The sequence below is a fragment of the Pelodiscus sinensis genome, chromosome 1 (genome assembly GCF_049634645.1).
Source record: "Pelodiscus sinensis isolate JC-2024 chromosome 1, ASM4963464v1, whole genome shotgun sequence".
NCBI classification, from domain to species: Eukaryota; Metazoa; Chordata; order Testudines; family Trionychidae; genus Pelodiscus; species Pelodiscus sinensis.
This window is the reverse complement of record NC_134711.1, coordinates 51,682,291-51,703,623: the sequence shown is the minus strand read 5'-3', so window position 1 is coordinate 51,703,623 and position 21,333 is coordinate 51,682,291. Positions and strand designations below refer to the sequence as shown.

General features: G+C 41.5%; 1 protein-coding gene across 1 annotated transcript in view; it reads right to left on the bottom strand.

Annotated features, from left to right (window-relative positions):
• Nucleotides 1-21,333, bottom strand: part of PNPLA8 (patatin like domain 8, phospholipase A2) — a 60,208-nt gene that overhangs the window by 19,875 nt on the left and 19,000 nt on the right. Inside the window, exons 7-8 of the mRNA XM_006122501.2 lie at nt 14,803-14,860; nt 9,135-9,329 (exon numbers count right to left, since the gene is read on the bottom strand). Coding sequence (XP_006122563.2) covers nt 9,135-9,329; nt 14,803-14,860 — 253 coding nt within the window. The remainder of the gene's footprint in view (nt 1-9,134; nt 9,330-14,802; nt 14,861-21,333) is intronic.

Sequence of the window (21,333 nt, the reverse complement as noted above, 5' to 3'; positions counted from 1 at the left end):
GGACGGGAGAAAGTAGTTTTTAATTTTAACAAAATATTTTATAGCAAATTGATTTAGCGGGCTAAACCTAAGCCTTATTCTATAAATAAAGTATTTCATTCAGAGTTTATTTGAAAAGAATATACGTTGTTCTTAAACAACAGAGATGCCCTCAGGTCACCAGATTCATTTATAACGTATGCTGTGTGTTGCTCTATTCTAAAATGGGAAATTAACTGATGATGGATAACAAATAGTTTCCTCCCCCAAACCAAATGCATCCATCATTTTAGGAATAAATCTATTATTTTACCATCCAGAAAGACAGAGACCCTCCTTCAAATTCTTCTCAAATTTAGCTGTATAAACTGACAAGTGAAAGGACCATCATATTAACCAAACTTTTATTTTTCTTCAATGTATTATTTTAAAAGGTTAAAAAGTGCTAAAGAGAGCTTTGAGAAATGATTGTTGTAATCTGTCTGCTTAATGAAACATTAAATATCAGTTGAACTGGCTAAAGGAACTATTTAAAAAAATTCTTTGCATGTAAGAAAAAAACATATTACAAGTTAAGGACATGTAAATAGGAAATGTTTCCTCTCTCCATGTACTTATCTTGTTGCAAAAATAATTACGGTATAAAATCCTCCTTTACTGCTTGGTCTGACTTTTAAACATCATACAATATTGATGTAAATGGTACACAACCTGCAGTATGAACAAAGATAGGATTAATTCCAGGGAGATTGTGGAATCTCCATCTGTGGAGATATTTAAGAGTAGGTTAGATAAATGTCTATCAGGGATGGTCTAGATAGTATTTGGTCCTGCTATGAGGGTAGGGGACTGAACTCGATGACCTCTCAAGGTCCCTTCCAGTCCTAGTATTCTATGATTCTATGAATTTATGCAGGATGAGATAACGTCTCCTCTTAATTTTACCTTTGATTGAGAAGAAAACGATGCAGGCAGTAACAATGTATAGAAAAGTAAACTGATGAAGTTTTACAGTACAGCATATAACAGAATTTCTGAAATTCTCAAAATTTCACATACATACTGCATATTTAAGAAAAAGATAATTAATACCAAAGTGCCTTCATGACCGTGTGGGAAGGTAAATACATCCACACAGAGCATGGGTGTTCACTGCTCAGGAACATATATGTGAATGTATATGAGAGATATCATTTTTTTCCTGTGGTGTAAAAGTATCTCAGGTGGGTTTACAGAACTGAGGAGTTCTACTGTACTGTGATATAACATATTACTTGCCTGCTTCATAGGGATATTGTGAGGATTCAGTTCTTATAAAATGCTTGACCTTACAGTTATAGAGCTTAAGGCACAATTACCTCTCACGCTTAGTACAGGGTTTGAAGGCCTTACAGATCTTGCAGGCTTCTGTGAGGTCAGCCTCTCCCAGACACTTTAGGGTTGCCAGATGGCTTAACCAAAAATACCAAAACACCCCCCCCCCCCCGCACCCAAATAAAACACAGGGGAAAAAATTATGTTGAGGGGGGAAAAAAAGGGGAGGGGAGAGACCAAAGTTGTTGAGCAAAAAAAAGGACCCCAAGAGTTATTAAGCAAATAAATAATTATCTAAATAAATAAATAATAAAAAAAATAAAACAGCATTAAAACAACATGGCCCCTTTAAGTGCATGCAGAGTCAGAATAGGGATAGGAATTGGGGAGTGGTTGTGCACTAAGACCCAGGGAAGGCATTGCTTCCCTTTGCTCAGGTCTTTAGGCTTTTTGATGGTGGCCATCTTGTTTTCTTGGTCAAGCCAGAAGGGAGCTTCCCTGCAGAACCAGGTGAACAGGGGAGCTGGGGCTGACGGGAGGGGGAACGGGGGAGGTCCAGGGGTTGGTCCAGTTGCTGAGTGTGTCTTAGGGTTGCCAGGTGTCTGATATTTTTTTACCGGACAGGAGGTGAAAATACCAGACTGTCCAGGTCAATACCGGACACGTGGCAACCCTATGGGGTGGGCCTGCCCAGCCACACCTGGTGTTCTTAGCACAGATTGCACAGTGTCAGGGTCAGGTGCAGCCTCACTGCCTAGTCTCTGTAGTGGGGAAGGTGGGGCCTTGAGGATGATCTCCCACTTCAATGCAGCCAGGCTGGAACCACATTTATTGATTAATAACATTTCCAGAATTTTGCAGAATTTTAAAATAGCGTGCATTTTTAAAAATTTGTTGGTGTATAAGTCCTTCGGGAGTAGGACTCCTCTCCTTAACAGTAAAGAGTATTTCCAATAGGACTAGAGCAAAGTACTTGTGACAACAACTGGACTGAAACAAGAGACTAATATTTGGAGTTCTTAGTTTAAAAATTAATTTAATTTAATTTTACAAAATTGTTAGACAATGACATATCCATTTTGTTGCATCCTATCTAAAACTTTATTTCACAACCATCACCATAGTGTATCCCATAGATGTGAAAACCTCGGAGATGAACTACATTTTAAGTCTCCTTAGAAGAGGGAAGGCACTTTGGAGTTTAATTATAAAAGTTGCAAGTTTAAAACTGTCACAGAGCAGGTCCTTTTGACCACAGCCTCGCGCGTGCATTGCCCATTCTGCCACACAAAGGCCCCTCACAGAAAATGTAGGCCGCTGACACACTCTGAGAAAGCATAACTTGTAAGCGCACAATGCAGCTTTCTGTGAATGGAATTTAACCTTGTAGGCATCTAAGAACAGGGAGGTGAGAATGAAAAGATAGAGCACAGCTGCAAGAGATAAATAAGACTCTCTTGACTGGTCCTTGAAGGTAGAGAGGTAAGCATAGGGAAATAAGACAACTGCCATGCACACTGACCATGCCCACACCCGGCACTGTCCATGGGGCCATCAGGCGGGCATCATGAAAAATCCTATAGGGCACTATTGCACATTACCTCATTACCAGCCTATCAGGCCCAGCCAGGGAACAGACCCTAATAAGGTACCGGATATCAGGTTATGTTATAAAAGACCCTAGACCCCTTTGTTCATCGAGGTTCCGTGTATTGAGGGCACGTGTCTTTTTGCCCGGCTGAAGGATTGATCACCCTGAGGTTACCTCCCCACCCTTCGAGTCAAAGAGAGGGGTGCATGAGTTCTGAGCATGCTCCGAGTTCTAGTGTGTCTTTACGCTGTTATCGTTGCTGGATTTGTAAGTATTGCTTAAATATATTAGTTATTGGTTTAGTTAATATTTGAATCATGTTAATTTCATTGGGAAATTCTGTAGAGTGTAACTGAGTTCTATTAACCACACTGTGTAAATTGTATAATCGTGTGTTGTGTAGTAGTGTTGTATTTAGGCCAAGTATAAGTGTTAGAAATTGAAACCCAAGAGTTGTTAAGTTGTAGAGGTAGATTAATCACTAACTTCACCAGCTGCTCTAAAATAACCACAGAGAGGCTGGCTTTGGACGGAGTTTTTATTATCATTATATTGTCTTTGTTTTTGTATATTTTGCTTGCATGCTGCTCTGCCTTAAGCGAATTAGAGATAGTGATTAATATAATCGAATTATAATCACAAAGTTTGTAATCAGTTAAGCACAGTTTGGTTCAGTTTTCCTCTCCTGTAAAACAATTGCTTGTTTTAAAACTAATTTAAAAGTCACTTGATTTTTGATAAAAGAACCATTCTGTTTAATAAAAATCATTTGTTTCACCATCACCCAGTAGTTTTCACTGGGTAGTTGGCTTTAACCCCTGGGGGCTCCCATCACATCACCGAACCAAGTTACGACAAAAACCAGTTGGGATAAGGAAGCACTGAGCAAGTCACCTTTGAGAGCCTCTCTATTTGATGGGACTGTTGAGTACCTCTGCAGGATTGTTGCTTTTAGTTACTAGGCAAAAAAAGTCTGGAAAATAACTGAGAACTACATTGTTTTCTCTTTCATTTTATCAAGAGCCCACTTGAAGTTGTAGGCACTTCAGTATGTTACTTCGACATTTAAAATATTTTTCTATATTACAGAAGGTATTTCCATTAACTTTTAGGTTGCATCTTTATTAGTCATCTTTTTCAAATGTCCCATTATTCCACTTTCACGGGTGAACGTCAACCATTAGTAGTAGACTAGCTGACAGCAATTTAACTACTATATTAACTAGCCCTGTCCAGAACAGGTCTAGATGACATGGTGGCTAAATCATCAGTGGCTTGTATTTCCACAAGTGAAGCTGTAATACATTAGAGCAATGATGGGAAATCTGAAGACATTTGTAAGTGAGGGGGAGACAGGGTTAATGACTATATTTTGTCTTAAGAAAGAAGTTGTATTGCGGTCACAGCCTTCTCTATTATTTAACTGACAATTTGCTTGACATATCATGCTGCCTCCTCAAGTGACATTAGTGAGTATCCCAAACACTGAATGTTTTTCATACTGAAGAAAAAAGGAGAAGATAAAAGAAACTGCTTTCACTTCAGGGGGAATTGAAGAAAAAATTATTAGCAGCAAAAAGGTTGGGAGATGCTAAAAGATCATGAGTGTTTCATATCTAGAGTTCAATATCAGATTTCTTTTTTATATATAGATAGTAGTATAATTTCCATATCTTGACATCATGAGTTGGTATCCCTAGGCTTGGATGGTTACTGTTGAAGCATGCTAGAGGGATTAAATCCCTTTGAATGTTTAATGCGTTCCTCTTTTGAGCCACAAAGTACATTAATCCTCTTCCTCTCATCTACCAGCAGCTGCACTGTTTTTCCTACTTGCTAGTGTGTAACAAGATAGCACTGCATGACTGAGCAAATATAAACATTGTGATTCTTTTTTGGCAATATGAATTGTATAGCAGCTGATCTCTCTCCGACAAATAGGAAAAATATTTAGGCATCTGATGCCTGAGATGCACCAATCCCATACACTGTTAATATTTGTGCTGAAAGAGTTAAATTTAAGTAATAATTAGCATAATATATTTCTGAGCCTTTCCAAAATTTGACAGCAACCAACTCTGTGAACCATGTTGTACATTTTCCTAGAAATAGAACACATGTATATGCACGCGCATGCACATGTATGTGGGTGGGGGGAATTAAACTGAGCAACTGACCCATGGTTAGAGTCAGACATAGTTCAGGAATGCATTGTTCAATATTTCCTATGCTGCTCTGCTAATGCATCTCAATCCTGGCTTTGCTTCACTCATCTAGCTAAGTTCATACAGTTTTAGAAAGGTCTCCAGTTTCAACAAATATCAAACAACATTAGTGAGGCAAACAAACAGGCCGACTACCTATACAAATCTACAAACGTTTTGGAATGCCAGAATAAATATTTTTCAGACTCATCCTGATGCCCTGAAGTCAGGTCAACTGTCTATACCATTTTTACAACCAAAATTGAAAGATGAAACCAACTGACAAACTGATGATACATTTTGTCCATAAGTAATCTCTTATCAAAAACAGAAAGCCAAATGCCCTAAATTTTAATGTTTCAATTTTAATGCTGAACTTTGACTAGTATTTTAATAACCATTTTGACACATTAATTGGGTCTCCAGGTACCTCTACAGACTTTATTTTAACCGTAAAAACTGTAACCAGATTTCCATATGCTATGTGACTATAGAATTAGTGGTGTTGAAAAAGATAACATGATGATGAGCTATTCTGAACAGTGAAAGGACATTTTCCAAGCCATTTCTAAAGCTCATCTTTTAAAAACAAATGCTATAATTCAGAGAACACTACTCTCTGCAAACATATGGCTGTATATAATTTTTATATAGATATATATAATTTCTTTAATGCAAGCACACTATATAATTTCTGTAAAAAAAATTAAAATTTTAATATGCATTTAATTTCCAGTTGAGCCAAGCTCCTAAAACACAGCCACAATTTTTCTCATCAAATTGATATATGAACAAATGTAATATACAACAGTAATACAAGGTGATCAAACAGAATGATTCCTCTATATTCAAAATCAAAAGGAAAGTCTTTTCTCCAGTATTCTGGTCAATGAGACTAATGGATACAGGTAATGAAAATGTGACTATTGAGTGTTCCAGATACGGTGCCACATAAGGATTAGATGTCTGAAGTACCAATTACCACGCTATCACCATGACAGTAAAGGCATACATACTAGATTTTCCCCAAATTCCATCAGATTCCCAGCAACCTTGATAACTCACATCTCAGTTCACTTGTCTAACGTACTTTGCACACACTGGCAAAATAAGACTTAGGAGAAGAGTGCAATAGGAAGGCTCATTATCCTCCTATTGCATCTTTCAGAACTCTACAAGAAAGTCTCCTACCCCTCTAAAGATAGAGCTCCTTTGGAGCCTACTCTCCAATGCCAACTGTCAACCATGATTTTTAACTCTCAAAATATAAGTAGGCAAGTGAATATGTTGAGACCTGATCTTAGGAAAACAGAGAGGAAATAAACCATCAAACCTACCAGAGCTGGAGAAGTTTCAAAGTAAAAAAAAGAGGTGAACTGACTGTATATCAGAATTACTTCAGCTTTGAGAGTTTTAAAAGAAGTTTATGAAGTTGTATATTGTAGTCACTAATGGATTATATCTGACATAATAATGTCTTCTAAACACCATTCTGTTCATTTATTAGGGATATTAGCAAGTAGTTGAGTAGTCGACCTTATTGGGTAGCCAACTGGAGTAGTGACTAATCGCTTCCACCTGCTTGCTGCCTCTATGAAGCTGGTGCTGCGGGGAGCTGGCTTAAAAGCCAGCTCCCCCCAGCACCATCTCCATGGTGCCACCCTTATATATCAGAAATTTTCCTGATATTTAGTATAAATTGTAGCCCTTGTAATTTCATTCCATTACTCTTAGCTATTCTTCGCATCAAATATACTAAACAAAGTCTTCAATATTTGATGTGTACACGCTTCAATACTCCTTAATCATGACTTGGGCAAGTTATATTTAACTGATAGGCCTAAACAGATGGGATCAGGCCCTAAGAAATGTGTCTCATTAGGAAGTTCAGAGTAGGGATGTAATAGTATAGGCGATTAACCGATTAGCAAAAGCTTATAGGTTAATGCTACAGACTGCACACATTTCCCTCCCGCCCTTACCAGTAAATTTTTTAGCAGGCTGGCCAGCAGCCCAGCTCAGTCCCAGCTTGCACTGGGTCGAGGACCTACCCCCCGCTGCAGCTCTGCATTTAAAGTGTATTAGGAGCCAGGCATGCAAGCAGCTGGTTTTTAAAGTGGCTCCCCTCGCAGACTAGCTCCCACCCCACTGGATAGAGAAGCAGCAGCATGGGGTGGCAGGAGGCTCCCCAGGAGCGGGGCCAGAGCACACTGGCTGCCAGTCCCACCTCTGGGGACTACAGGATAGTTGATCAATAAATAAGAATTCATGAGGTTAATTGACTATTCAATTAACCGATATTTAACATCCCTAGTTCAGAGGACAGTGCATTGTAACTTGTCTAAAATGTGCTGTTTTCTCTTCTAGCAGCTGATGTTCATGCAGTGTTGAGTCTACTAAAGATGCAACATAATGGAACTTCTCCTTTAGCTCAAGCAGTAGAAACCAGTACTTTTGATACTGAATATCTCAAGTTTAATATCCTCTGACTCAGAACCAATAAAGTATCTATCTGCAACAAAAGGTTTAAGTGCACTCTCTCTGCATTAGGTAACTGTACACTATTAAAAGAACCCTTTAAAAATCAGAAGACCTGAAGGACTGTCAGTAAGGAGAGTACTGGAGGAAGCAAACAACACAGAAAGACTGAAAAGAGAACTGTTAGAGAAATGTGTGCTTCTCTTTGTACTTTCTCACAGGTCAGTGAAAAGGTAACCGTTTCTTATGAAGGAATAGGCTGTTGATGTAAGATGTTGGCTTGTCAAGTTTTACTAACTACACATTTATGCTGAATTACATATAAGTGGTAGCTGCCAGAAGAGGTGCTGTGGCAGCAGGCCTACTATAACAACGCATGTGGTCTCAGATTGCAAGGGAAATTCTCCTGAGAGCTATGATTGTCAGTGAGGGAAACTGAAATAATAAATTATAAACTTCACAAGTGTAAGTAAGGAACACTGAATAATACTAATTTGTATTTTTCACACTTTATGCTACTATTTAATATTAGCTGGAACATCTGCTTAGTGAAATAATACCTAATGAAATACCAGTTGGAAATAGGAACCAATTTCCAACTGTTTTATGGTTTCCTTCCTGATTTAGAAGGATTTAAAGGTGGGACAGGTGTGTGTATGTCAGGGTGAATGGAGTGACAGAGAAAGTCTCTCTCTCTCCATGTTTTTCAACTCTTCTGTAATTGTCAAAATAACTAACAGTTTTCTTTCCTCCCCATAACATTCTTAGCTACCAGTTCCTAATAATTTAAAGAAAAAATATTACTAAGGTTAGACTTGGAGGATAGCCATATAAGCCTGTATCTGCAAAAACCAGGAATCCTGTGGCACCGTAGGGTACATCTACACAGCATCCTAAACTCAAAATAAGATACGCAATTTGCGCTATGCAAATTGCATATCTTATTTCGACTGAATTTAGGAATAGGCTATTTCGAAATTTGGTGCATCTACACAGTGCCAAATTTTGAAGTAACACACTATTTTGAGACATCCCTAAACCCTTGTGGAAAGAGGGTTACCAGGATGCTGAAATAGCATGCCCGTTATTTTGAAACATATTCTGAAATAACAGGCAGCTTGTGTAGACGTGGGGTAGGTATTTCAGGATACCTCTGGTATCCTGTAACAGCCGTGCAGTGTAGACGTACCCTTAGAGACTAACAGATTTATTAGGGCATAAGCTTTCGTGGGTAAAACTCACATCATCAGACGAACTGGAGTGGAAGTTACAGAAGCAGGGGTGCATATAAGGAAGAATTTGCTTGTGTTAATGAAGGTAATGCATCATTGTTAATGTTTCATTAATACGATCAATTTCTTATGTATATGCCCCTGCTTGCGTAACTTCCATTTCAATTCATCTGATCAAGTGGGTAAAACTCACAAAAACTTGTGCTCTAATAAATCTGTTAGTTTCTAAGGTGCTACAGGACACAAAGAATAGAATAAAACATGGTAATTGTTCTTACATATTCATCCCCAAGTATAACGTAGCAGGGTTTATTACTTATGCAGATGTCAACTTACCTGATGAAGGTCATTACCCAAGACATACTCCTGAAAATAGCCAGGTGCAGCAGATGATGCTCTAATGGCTTGCCATAGTTTATACTGACAACCTCCAATGTAGTGAGATTTGATACCTGGAAAGTGGTTGTAGTTTCTAAACACAAATGCTTTCAGTGGTATTCCTCTGTTTACAATGGTGCTTACTGCAGCTACCTAATAGATTAGAAAAATAAATATGGCTTCAGATGCCAGCACATTAGATCTCCCACAGCTACAAGATTTAAACATTGTCTTTGCACATCATGCTGTACACCTGACAATACAACCACTAAAGTAAAACAGGAGAATAAAATTCACATGGACAGCTTATACAAAAATGAATGCTTTGTGATGTACAACCTGGTTATACCCATTTTTATTAGGTATAATCAAGAAACATTCTTTTTTTGTTTTGTTTCTATCCTAATGTCATAGTCTACTGCCCTTCTGATTGTGAAATATGGACATTGCTCTCTGTGGAGCTCACCAATGCTTCTTCCATGTCAGATAGTATCACAACTGCAGAGTTGAGATACCTCCTCTTCTCTAAGATTCCGCTAGTCTGTAAAAGCCAGAGAAGCTCAAACTCTGAGGCAAAGACAGTATCCTATATTATTTTTATCTTTAAAAAACCCATAGAACTCAATGCAAAGAAAGCACAGAGGGAGTTGACAGGTATCACAAGTTACCAGCGTCTTATCAATCAAGAGAAAGTAGACCTCCATATTAACAAAGGAAGTTTATAAATCAGTGAAATATTTTTTTTGGACTTATTTTCAATGAGAAATGATGAGATTATCACCATTTGCTGTTCTGTTTTCAACTAGCTCCATTAACTGGAATTTTACAGAAAATAACCAGATCCCTGACATAAAATGATCTTTGGACTTTTTATTAGTAAGTTAAAGGCAAATATTGGAAAAATATTCTTTAAAGACAAGAGCCTACCTAAATCTAACAAGTGTTTTATTATTTTTTAACTTATCTGGATATTATTTCCAGATTCTTGGGGCTACTATAAATAGTTATTTCTAATCAATACAAAAAGAAGGTAGTCAAGGTTCCAAAATGGAGCAACCTTAAAAAAGCCAGAAAATAGCACTATCCAAGCAGAAATGATGTGGAACACATACCTAATGATACAAAACTCAACTGCATGTCTTTTTTTTCCCAGAGACAGTAATCTTAGGCTGTCCAAACTAGCATAGAGACTCATATCTTAAAACAATTATACAACTACACCTGTGTATAATACTTGTGGCATGTTTCCTTACCTTAGAAAAACAAAATAGATAAAAAAAACATTACTACATTTCAACAAAAATGATCAAACAACTAGGTAAAATAACTAAGATGGTAAGAAATGCAAAATTCTCCTACATTTTATAGTCCTAGATTTTTTCACAATGCTACTGAAATACCATGAACAAAAGAATTGTACATGTCATTCTAAGTGGGAGAGATAAAGTAATACTTCCCAGAAAGAAAGGTCTGGAAGCAGCGATCAGCATATTTTAGAGAGACACTTACCCATAATTATAATCACTATTTACAAAATGCTTACTATATGATGGTAAGAATTTGCAAGATCTTTAACTGATGATGCATAGACTGAGTATGGCTGGTATTGTCTAAAACAATGTCTCTTAACAAATTAGTGGGTGGCTGATACTATTTGCATGCTTTTACAAAAGTAGTCTTTGTTTTTATGAAAGTATTACTCATCAGCACTTCAAGTTGAAGTAATGATATCAGTGCATTAACTCCAATCTCTCAGTGGCAAAATTGCAAGTAAATTACTCTATTCACAGTAAACATAGCTTTAACAGGAATAAAAACAATATATATAAAACTTCTGAGAGACAGTGATTAAGCTACAAATGATGAGGTACAACAATTTTCTGTTCACCTCAAACAAGGGGGCTGTGCCCCTTGCTCGCTATGCTCAACAATCTCCTTTTCTGCGGGTAGTCATCCCCAGCTCTCCATGCAGCCACCAAGAAGAGCCAGGCTGAGGCTTGACAGCCTTAGCCTGCTTCTGCTCTCTCCCTAAGCCACTGGGGGGCTTGGGCGAGGCCAACACTATTCTGACTCTCTCCCTCCAGGTGCTGGAGGGTCGGGCCAGGCCAAGGCTGGCCCGGCTCTCTCCCTCTGGCTGCCGGGTGGCTGGCCCATTCTTTCCCTCCGGCCATGGGGAGTTGAGCTGAGCTGAGGCAGACCCAGCTTTCTCCCTCTGGCCATGGGGGGGAAAGGGAGGGAGGCACACAGCCCCCAGTCCCCTCCCATGAGGGGGGGAAGCCTCAGGGCTCTGCCCCCCCCACGAGGAAGGAGACCTCGTGGCTCTGCCCCCCCCCCCCCGCACAAGGGGGGAGACCTTGTGGTTCCACCTCCCCATGATTGGAGAGACCTCGTGGCTCCACTCCTCGCCCCCCCCCCCGCCACGAAGGGGGAGACCTCGTGGCTCCAGCTCTACCCTGCCCCTGCGAAAGGACAGGGCATGTGGCTCATGCCCCCCCTCCCCCAGAGTACAGGGGAGGGGTGGAGAAAGAGGGGAGGCAGGGTGGCTGAGGGCAGGGCTGCGGGATGCAAAGTGACATGATTACGTCATTCTGTTGTCCTGCAGGAAAAGTTTCTTTTATGGGGGGGGGGGGGGGGGAGGGAGGGAGGGAGGGAGGGAGGGAGAGAGAGAGAGAGTCTTCTGCTTCCATTGAAGCCAATAGCAAAACTTTCAGTGACTTCAATGGGAATAGGATTACACTCAAAAAATTTTATTTGCTTATTAACACATACATTTTTCACATCAGGATAGAATCCTAACATGTGACGTACTTAAATGCTTCCTGGAAAACCCTTCCTTATTGAATTCATTAGGAGTTGAGAGCACAAAGCACCTTGTATGACCATTTTTTTATTTGGATAATACAGTGATCCCCAACGTTGCGTGACTGCTGGGCGCCCGGGGGCGGAGATGCTCACGTGCTGGGCATCCGGGGGCGGGGCCACGCATGCGCCACGCAGCCGGGGGCGGGGCCACCCACGAGCCATGCGCCCGGGGTCGGCACTGCGCATGTGCCGTGCGCCTGGGGCAGGGGCCGGCAACGCACCCCGGGCCGGCCCTGCACATGTTCCGCACGCCCAGGGGAGGGGCCGCCCATGTGTCCCGCGCCTGGAGCCGGCACCATGCATGTGCCGCGCGCCGGGGGGGGCCCAGCCCAGATGTTTCAGCAGGCGCACATAAATGTCCCGGCGGGCGCCATGGCGCCTGCGAGCACCGCGTTGGGGACCACTGGGATAATACTATAATCACGTTAGACTGCCATCACTAAAGTGGTTACACTAAATAACTTCCATATCAATTTATAAACTTATTTTGTTACTGAGAAACTTGAATTTGAAAGTTGAATATCATCCTCCCTCAAAATAATAGGCTATTCCAGCTTTTTTCATGTCTTCCTCTTACACATGGAGTATAATGACAATCAGTTGTGCTTCTGTCTATTTTTTGAAAAATCAGAACCTTTTTCTTTTAATGTTAAAATATTGGCTATAGTACTACAATAAGACACCTACTAATTACCAAACTGTTCATGATTTAATCATTATTTCTCCTCTTTCCACACACCAAAACCAAAATAACCTTTCCTTTCCCATTTTTCACTCCAGTGCTGGGCTAGATATAAACACCTCTCCAACTAACTGGTACCGAGAAAAGAGATCACTACTAAAGGGATTAGGGATATAAGCAACTAATCAACTAGTTGACTAGCCAATGAGCAAAAGCTTATCCGAAGTAGACACACTAGTCACATAGCCGCTTCCCCCTCTTTCTGTCTACAGTGGAGTTGAGTGGCGTCCATCCCTGAGCCTTGGTGGGCAGCACCTGGCCCTAGTGACCCACCTGACCGGAAGCCAGGAAACGGGTCCAGGGATATTAAAGGCCTACCAGAGAGACCAGTGCAAGGCCAGTGACAGAAAGAGCCAGAAGCCGCCTCTGCGCACCCAAAGGAGGAGCTCGACCCAGGAGAAGCAGAGGACTGGCCTGGGTCACCGAGGCCCCAACTGGACAACGTACTAAAGAGACTGCTTTCCTGGCCAAGGGTTCCAGAGCTACGAAGCCCAGAGGACCTGCACTGGGCACAGGTACCACCCAAGGGGGAAAAGGGAAGAAGTCCATGGGTAGCCAACCACTGTTTGGGTAGACCAGAACCTGGGCACAATTTTGTGGTGCGGCTTTGTGCTGACTTGGCAGCGGACTGCTCTGCTGCTACTAGGGGCTTGGACTGGGAGGCAGTGGAGTGGGTGGGCCTGTGTTCCCCCTGCCACCCTACTACTGGGTGGCAGTCTCCCTCTTTGGCTGTTATGGAACTGCAACTTGGACCTGCCAGACCCCCGAGTGAGCAAGGGGATGCGGCTGGGTGCTTATATTAAGACTGTCTGAACTGTCTGCCTGCCGCCTCACCTTGTACCAAGGCTTGGGGCTCTGAACTCTTTACCTGTTTGCAGCCCCGTCCTGAACCAAGGCCTGAGGCAGGGAGGGGGCTCAGAACTGTTCGTTTACTGCCTGAATCAAAGGCCTGGGCTGAGAACTGTGTTTGTTTGCCTGCTGCCCTGTCTTGAACCAGGGCCGGGGTTCTGAACTGTTTGCCACTGATGGCTATGTAGGACTGTCCTTAACCCGAAAGCCACACCTAATTTCCCACTAGAGACTAAGCAGGGTTTAGTGGGTGCAGTGGCCGCCCACTGACCCCGAGGGGGAGGCACCTGTCCCTGAGCCCTACAGAGTTACACTGCCTCTGGCAGAAAGAGGCAGCAAGGCCGGGCGGGGGGAGGAGTGGAGAGGAGATAAGGAGAAGGTACTTGGGGGAGACGGCTTAAAAGCTGGTTCCCCCCCAGCTCCAGCTCCATGGGATGGGGCAGGGGCACAGTGGCGTCATTCCACCTTTGAAATGTCCAAGAGTCTCTGCTAGGGCTCTTGTACATTTCAAAGTGGAAGCACTGCATGGAGCTTGGGGCTAGCGGGGACTCAGAGAGTCCGGCTCCACACGGTGTTTCAATAATTGAAACACACAAGAGCTCCTGGTGGGGCTCTTGTACATTTCAAAAGGTGGAATGCTGTGTGGCACTTTTGCCTTTGAAATGTAGCAGCAGCCTAGCGGGCTCTTGCTACATTTCAAAGTGGAAGCGCCTTTATTGACTAACTGAATAGTCTATGGAAATTCCATCAACTATTCGATTAGTCGATTAATCTAATTTTAACATTCCTAGAAAGGATTCTAGGATAAAAAAAATTGAAAATTGTAGAATCCAAGATATGACACAAAAATGAGTGTAGTTGAGAAGTATGTCTCAGTATTCAGTTCATGAACATCATCTTATGGGAACCAACCTATCTAAAAATCAGTATACTGCTATCAGCTTAAAGTATAAAACTACTGCAGCAGGGTTGGCAAATCTTTAAGATATCTCATGGAGTTTTAATTTTTAAATGGATGTTGTTTTTATAGAAACCTTTCAGAGTATAGGTTACAAAAATTACATGATTTGTACAAATAATATTTTTTCAAGTGATAGAACCATCACCCAAAGCTGTTTTTTCCTAATTAATTTTTTCAATAAAATATTGATTTTTTTTTTAATCTGCACTTACCTTAGGACATTTGGGATTTCTTGCAGTTTCAATCATAAGATCTGATCCCATTCTATCTCTATATAACAAGTAAAAAATTGAAAAGGCATCAACAGTTTGGCATTATTTGAACAATAAACTAGTCAACACCAGAGACATAATTCGGATGAGGTAATATCATTTATTAGACTAACTTCTGTTAGTGATAGACAAGCTTTTGAGACAGCATCTCAAACTCACGGTCCACGGGCCATCTATGGCCAGAGCATTTTTGCAATTCTGTCCGGGAGTCCTTACGACTTCAGCTCCGCTATGTCTTGTTACCCCTTTACCCCCCCCTCCCGATTGTGTCCCTTTTCCCTCAAGGGACGTGGCTTTAAGAGTTTTACCATGACAAATAACTTCACTCTTTTCTAAGCCTCCACTAATTTTTCTATTGTTTCTGAGATGAGGTGATTTATATTGCATACAATTTCCTCAAATGTATGAGGAAACTGTATGCAATAAGATGCACCACTGAATATATAATGGCATGATAATATTTTCTGTATTATTATTCACCCCATTTTTTATGCAGCCAAACATCCTGTTTACGTTTTTGGGCATAGGTTTTCTTCACTGAATTAGCCACAATGACACCTACCTCCCTTTCTTGAGGTAATACAGTTAATTCTGCAAGGTGCAGAAGCAGTTATATTTGTTTCCTTGAAATGTGCATTACTTTGCACTTATCAACACTTGCTTTCATTTGTCAAAGTCTTGCACATTCACCTAGCTTAGGCCTCAGTTGGAGTATTGTGTCCAGTTCTGGGCACCGCATTTCAAGAAAGATGTGGAGAAATTGGAGAGGGTCCAGAGAAGAGCAACAAGAATGATTAAAGGTCTAGAGAACATGACCTATGAAGGAAGGCTGAAAGAATTGGGTTTGATTAGTTTGGAAAAGAGAAGATTGAGGGGGGGACATGATAGCAGTTTTCACGTATCTAAAAGGGTGTCAAAAGAAGCAGAGAGAAAACTTGTTCATCTTGGCCTCTGGGGATAGAACAAGAAGCAATGGGCTTAAACTGCAGCAAGGGAGGTTTAGGTTGGACGTTAGGAAAAAGTTCCTAACTGTCAAGGTGGTTAAACACTGGAATAAATTGTCCAGGGAGCTTGTGGAATCTCCATCTGTGGAGGTATTTAAGAGTAGGTTGGATAAATGTCTATCAGAGATGGTCTAGATGGTGCCTGGTCCTGCCGTGGGGGCAGGGGACTGGACTCGATGACCTCTCAAGGTCCCTTCCAGTCCTAGTATTCTCAGATTCTATGATTCTTACATAAGTCCCTCTGAAGTCCTCTCTGGATTTGTCCAACCTAATAACTTTGGGTGAAGTGCAAATTTTTCTATGTTACTGCTAAACTTCCTGTACAGATAATTAAATGACTATATTACACAACAATGGGCCTAACAATAGATAATGGCACTAGTATGTCTTGGATAAAGCTTCTTGCGTACACTTTTTCAAGAGAAAGGTAAGATACAGGTTGGTCCTCTCTAGTCTGGCATCCTCAGGACTTGGCTGGTCCCAAACAAGGGAATTTGCTGGACCAGAGGAGGTCCCCTGCTACCAGTTCCTCAAGCCACCTTCTCTCCCCGCTGCTGACCCCAGCCACCGCTTCTGCCAGGCTGTTGCGGCCCCGACAGTCTGGACTGCCCCACCCGCAGCCCAGCTGCTGCGACTGCCACATCTCCAGTCCTGGCCCCGCTACCGGGGGGGCCGCATCTGCCACATCTCCAGCCCTGCTACTGGGGCTGCCGTGACCCCTGCTGCACTACTGGGGCTCTGGTGCCAGCCTCACCCCGCTGGGCTCTGAGCCACCAGCCCTCTTCCCACTGGGTCTCCCAGCCAGGACTCCCTGGCCCAGGAACACCAATGGTCCTGCCAGACCAGGGATGTTGCCAGATGAGGGAGTCCTGGTTTTGGGAGGTCCAACCTGTAGTAAAACTAGGGCCCAGTGTGATAAAGAGCATCCCTCTCCTCATACATACTTGAAGGAGAAGTGAAAAGGCAAGTCCTGTTGTTAAATCCCTGGAACACATTGATTAAAAAAAAAACAAACATTCCAGTGTTTTATAACCAAGATAAGTTTATATTATATATTGACAAATAGATTTCCATTCAAGAGCAAAAGTATGATTCTCTCTGACCAAGTGCTCATGGCAAGGAGGCAGAAGAGAAGAGGATGCATGAAGACCACAGTGCCATCTACCCATGCAGAAGACAGCCATAATGTGGATGAGACTAAAGAGAGACACTGCTAACAGTGCTGCAATGCCCAAAGGAGTATATCTGGATTGGTTGCGGCATTGCCTGTGCCCCATGCTCCCTGAGCACCAGCTCATCTTTGGAGAGCAGTAGAGATTAAAGTTATTGTACTGGTGTAAAAAGTATTTGTTTGAAATAAGCTCTCTCTAGTAACTTTAGACAATGCATATCATCACCATCCACCAATTCTCTGCTCAGTGATCATCTATTTTTATATACAAATCAATTCCCCTAAATATACCAGCATTTTGGCTAGTTTGTCAAACACTCACTGCTGGTCCCTGCGAGGTAAGTAAGAACAAAACACATGATATTCTAACGTAAGTGGTCTGCCTTGTGAGATTTTACTTCCACAACTTTTCCGCATTTTGATGTAATATAACGCAACAACCTACGCTCACAGATTTTGGACACAAGTTTATCAGTCTTGAATTTCAACCCCTTCCTCCCTGTGAGCTCAATATACGACATCTAAATTACAGACCAGTTGTACTGAACTAGAACATCTCTGAAGAGTGATTTGGTTTGTACCTCATGAGTTTCAAATATTTGTTAATTAGATTCTAGTGAGGTTCATTAACAATTGATGAACTGCAGAGGTCCCCAAGTGATACCCATGGGAACTGAAATGACCACTGGAATGAGCTCCAAAAAGACTGGAAGATTTTATTGTGAAAGTCATGGCCACACATGAAAAAGAAAACCAGTACACAAGAAAAATGGAACACATGTTGTGATAAGCACAATATATACAAGGGCTGAAGGACCAATATGATCAAAGTGATTAAGAACATGCTACTGAGAACATGGCAGCATTGTCGGCAGTCTAATCTGTTAGAGGTCCTTATAATTTTGTATGCAATGGCTCCCTATACTGTAACTCATATACAAGGCATGCTTTGTTTTGATCAAAATGGCCTGCTTGTGCTCAGAACAAGTTTCACGCTTGGGGCAAATGGTAGAGAAAATCTTCCTGAGAAGATTCTGATGAGCATAATTGGGAAGTTGAAGATCAATCCTCCTTTTTTGACCATCTAACATTGAAGGTGGTGGAGGATGTGGAAGAATTTTTAACAAATTTAAAAGGGCACTGGACTGTGTTAGATTTTACTTCTTTAAATTAAGTTTAAATAGGATTGGACAAATATGTCAGATGACTGCACATGAGAAAGTTCTCATCTTTTTCTTTTATGTCTGATCAAATGGCAAAGATCTCCTCTTCATACTCCTTTCTCTGCATTTTTGGATAGCATCTTCAGACAATCTAGACACAATGGTTCTGTGGCTTTCCTTTTAAAAAGCGTAACTATAACTGGATAAGAACGCAATTTTCCTGAACGGGTGCTTGTCACCATTACTGGGTCTTTCTTCATAGTCAACCAATCATTTTACATTGGGTTTTTGGTTTTTGTAATACTGTGTTTCTTTTCCTTTAATATTGTTAATATCGGGACTTGATGATCTCTCGAGGTTCCTTCCAGGTCCAGATTCATCATTTGCAGACCTAGCTAGCAGTGGTCCTGTGAACTTAAAGCTGTCTGGAGGACAATATCCAAGGCAAAGAACTCCAATTATTTATTTGTCAAATACAGGTATGGCTAGCATAGAACGAGAACCTTCTTAACAAGGACCTCTCTTTGCCTTTACACTATAATTTTATAGCATATTCAAAGATTGGTGTCAGCCATTTTCATGATGTCAAACATAAAGAGAACTCTTGAATGAAACTGAAAAGCTACTTAGAGGCCTGAAAAAATTATTAAAGATATCATTATGGAGGATAATGCTGAGGCTTAAGTGTCTCACTTACAGGACAGTTCAACTCCACATTTTCCTCTTCTTCTTCAATAGTGAAACACTTCTCTACATAATGCTTTTTCACTGTCTTTACTTCCATATAGTTTTTAGGTACCTCAGACAATATCAGAAGTTAGATAAAGAGGGTTCTCAATGAAAGAGTCGATTGCAGTAGAATGATTCCATCTTCAGATAGTTGAGCATTAGATAAAATGATTACTAACTTTTTGTTACTGTTGTTCTTTGAGGTTATATCTACACTGGAAAGTTTTTGTGCAAAACCAGCTGTTTTTGCACAAAAACCCATGGAGCATCCACACCTCAAATGTGCTTTTGCACAAGTAAATCAACAGTTAAATGGCAGAGGAGAGGGTTTTTGCCAGTATAGGTAAACCTCCTTTTACGAGGCATAACTCCTTCCTGCGCTACAATTATTGCGCAAAAAGGCAAGTGTGGATCCTCCTATGGGAAAAAGCACAAGAGCTTTCTTGTGCAAGAGCAACCATGCAGTGTGGACGCTCTCTTGGGCACTTTTGCGATGTGCTTTGAGGTATGGGTGTGCTCTTGCGCAAGAAGTTTTTGCACAAGAAGTTTTTGCTCAAAATCTTCATGTGCAAGCACGTAGTGTAGACGTAGCCACAGATGCATTGTGTATGTCCTTTCTGGCCTTAGCATGTGTATGTCCTATGCACAGTCACCAGAAATTTTTCCTTCAGTGGTGCCTGCCAGGGTGCCTGGAGCACCCTCTGCTGCTGCGTGCTGCTGCCATTCACACAAAGGGCATGGCTGACCCCCAGTATACTCAGATCATTCCTTCTGGAAATTCTGAGGCAGAGGTAGGAAGGCATGTCATGGAATGCACATGTGCAACACATCTTGAAGAACAGTTACAAAAGGTTAGTAACTGTTTTTAATTGAGTGATTACACATGTTCATTCCACTCTTGGTAACTTAAACAGGTGGAGGGATTAGAATTTATATACACAAAGCCTGCAGTACATTCGAGCAAATGTGACATCATCTCTTGATTACTAAGTGGTGGCATAATGGGAGGAGAAATTGTGCACTGATGACCAGATTGCTGCTTAGCAAATGGAGAGTGCTTATTGGTTAATCATGTAGTTTACTACATGTTGGCATTCCTACTAGTCAGTTGTCCAGATAAGGGTAGATCTGCACCCTCATCTCTAGGGATGTAAGGGAGTAGTCAACTAGTCGACTACCAGAGGCAGTAAGGATGGGGGAGGAGGAGCCAGCTTAAAAGCCAGTTCCCCCCAGCACTGTCTCCGCGATGCAGGGAGGGAGGGGGGCAGAGCCACAGTATCTCGGAATCAGGGCAATCTGGGACTTCATTCTTGGCTCATGCCGGCCTTGGGAGCTAACCCAACTATGGCTTTGCAATTAAAATGTAGTAAGAGCCCAACCGGAAATTGCATCAATTAACTGATTAACCACAATTTAACATCCTTTCTTGTTTCCTAAGGAATGATGCCTGGTGATCAAGACACTCAGCTGAAACGTGGCAGACCCAGGATCAAGTACCTTCTTCCAAGTCAGGCAAATCAGAGACTTGCACTAGGTCTTCCTTCACCCAGGAGAGTGTCCTAGTCACAAGTCTAAAGGCCAATATCAAAAGGATCACTCCATTTTTTTCTTGTCACAGATGCTTCACTTATGAATAATTAACCTGGGATAGAGGATGCACGGGGACTGACTTGAACCTGGATCTTCCACCTCCTATGCGAGTTATAGAGTTAGCATCTTTTGGTCTTCCCTTCTTGTTTCCTAAGGAATGATGCTTCCATGGCTTCACATTATATGAACATCTGAGGAGCTGCAAGAAAGCTAAACTTAAAAACTGTGATCGGGTACTGCAGGTGCTTCACTATGAATCTGAGGAACTTTTTGTGAAAGTAGGCACCTCTAAGACTGAGGTCAGAGTACCAGTCCCTAGAGAGGGAATAATGGATGCCACGATGACCATGCAAAATTTTATTTGTTGAGATAGCTGTTGAGATGATGCAGGTTTAAATAAATCTGATATCTCTCTTGGCTTTTGGGATTAGAAAATAATGGCAGTAGAAACCCTTTTAAATTCTGAGGAACCTCCTCTATAGCTCCTACCTGAAAGAAAGACTGAACATTCTGGACTTGAAGTGCTTCATGAGAGAAAGGAGGACAGGGAGTGAGGGAGGAGTAGAAACACATGAAGGGTACATCCTACTTCTACATCACTCAGTACCCAATGGTACATGATTATATAGGTCCAAGGACTGAGGAAATGGGAAACAAAGGAAAAATGGGGTCTGGCATCCTGGCATGGCATCCTCAAGCATGCTAGTTAAAACCCCTAGTTAAACAGCTGGTTAAAACCCCTTGGATATGTAAGTGGAGCACAAATAGAAGGAAGATATAGTCTAGGCCTATAACTTCTACATTTCTTTCTTTG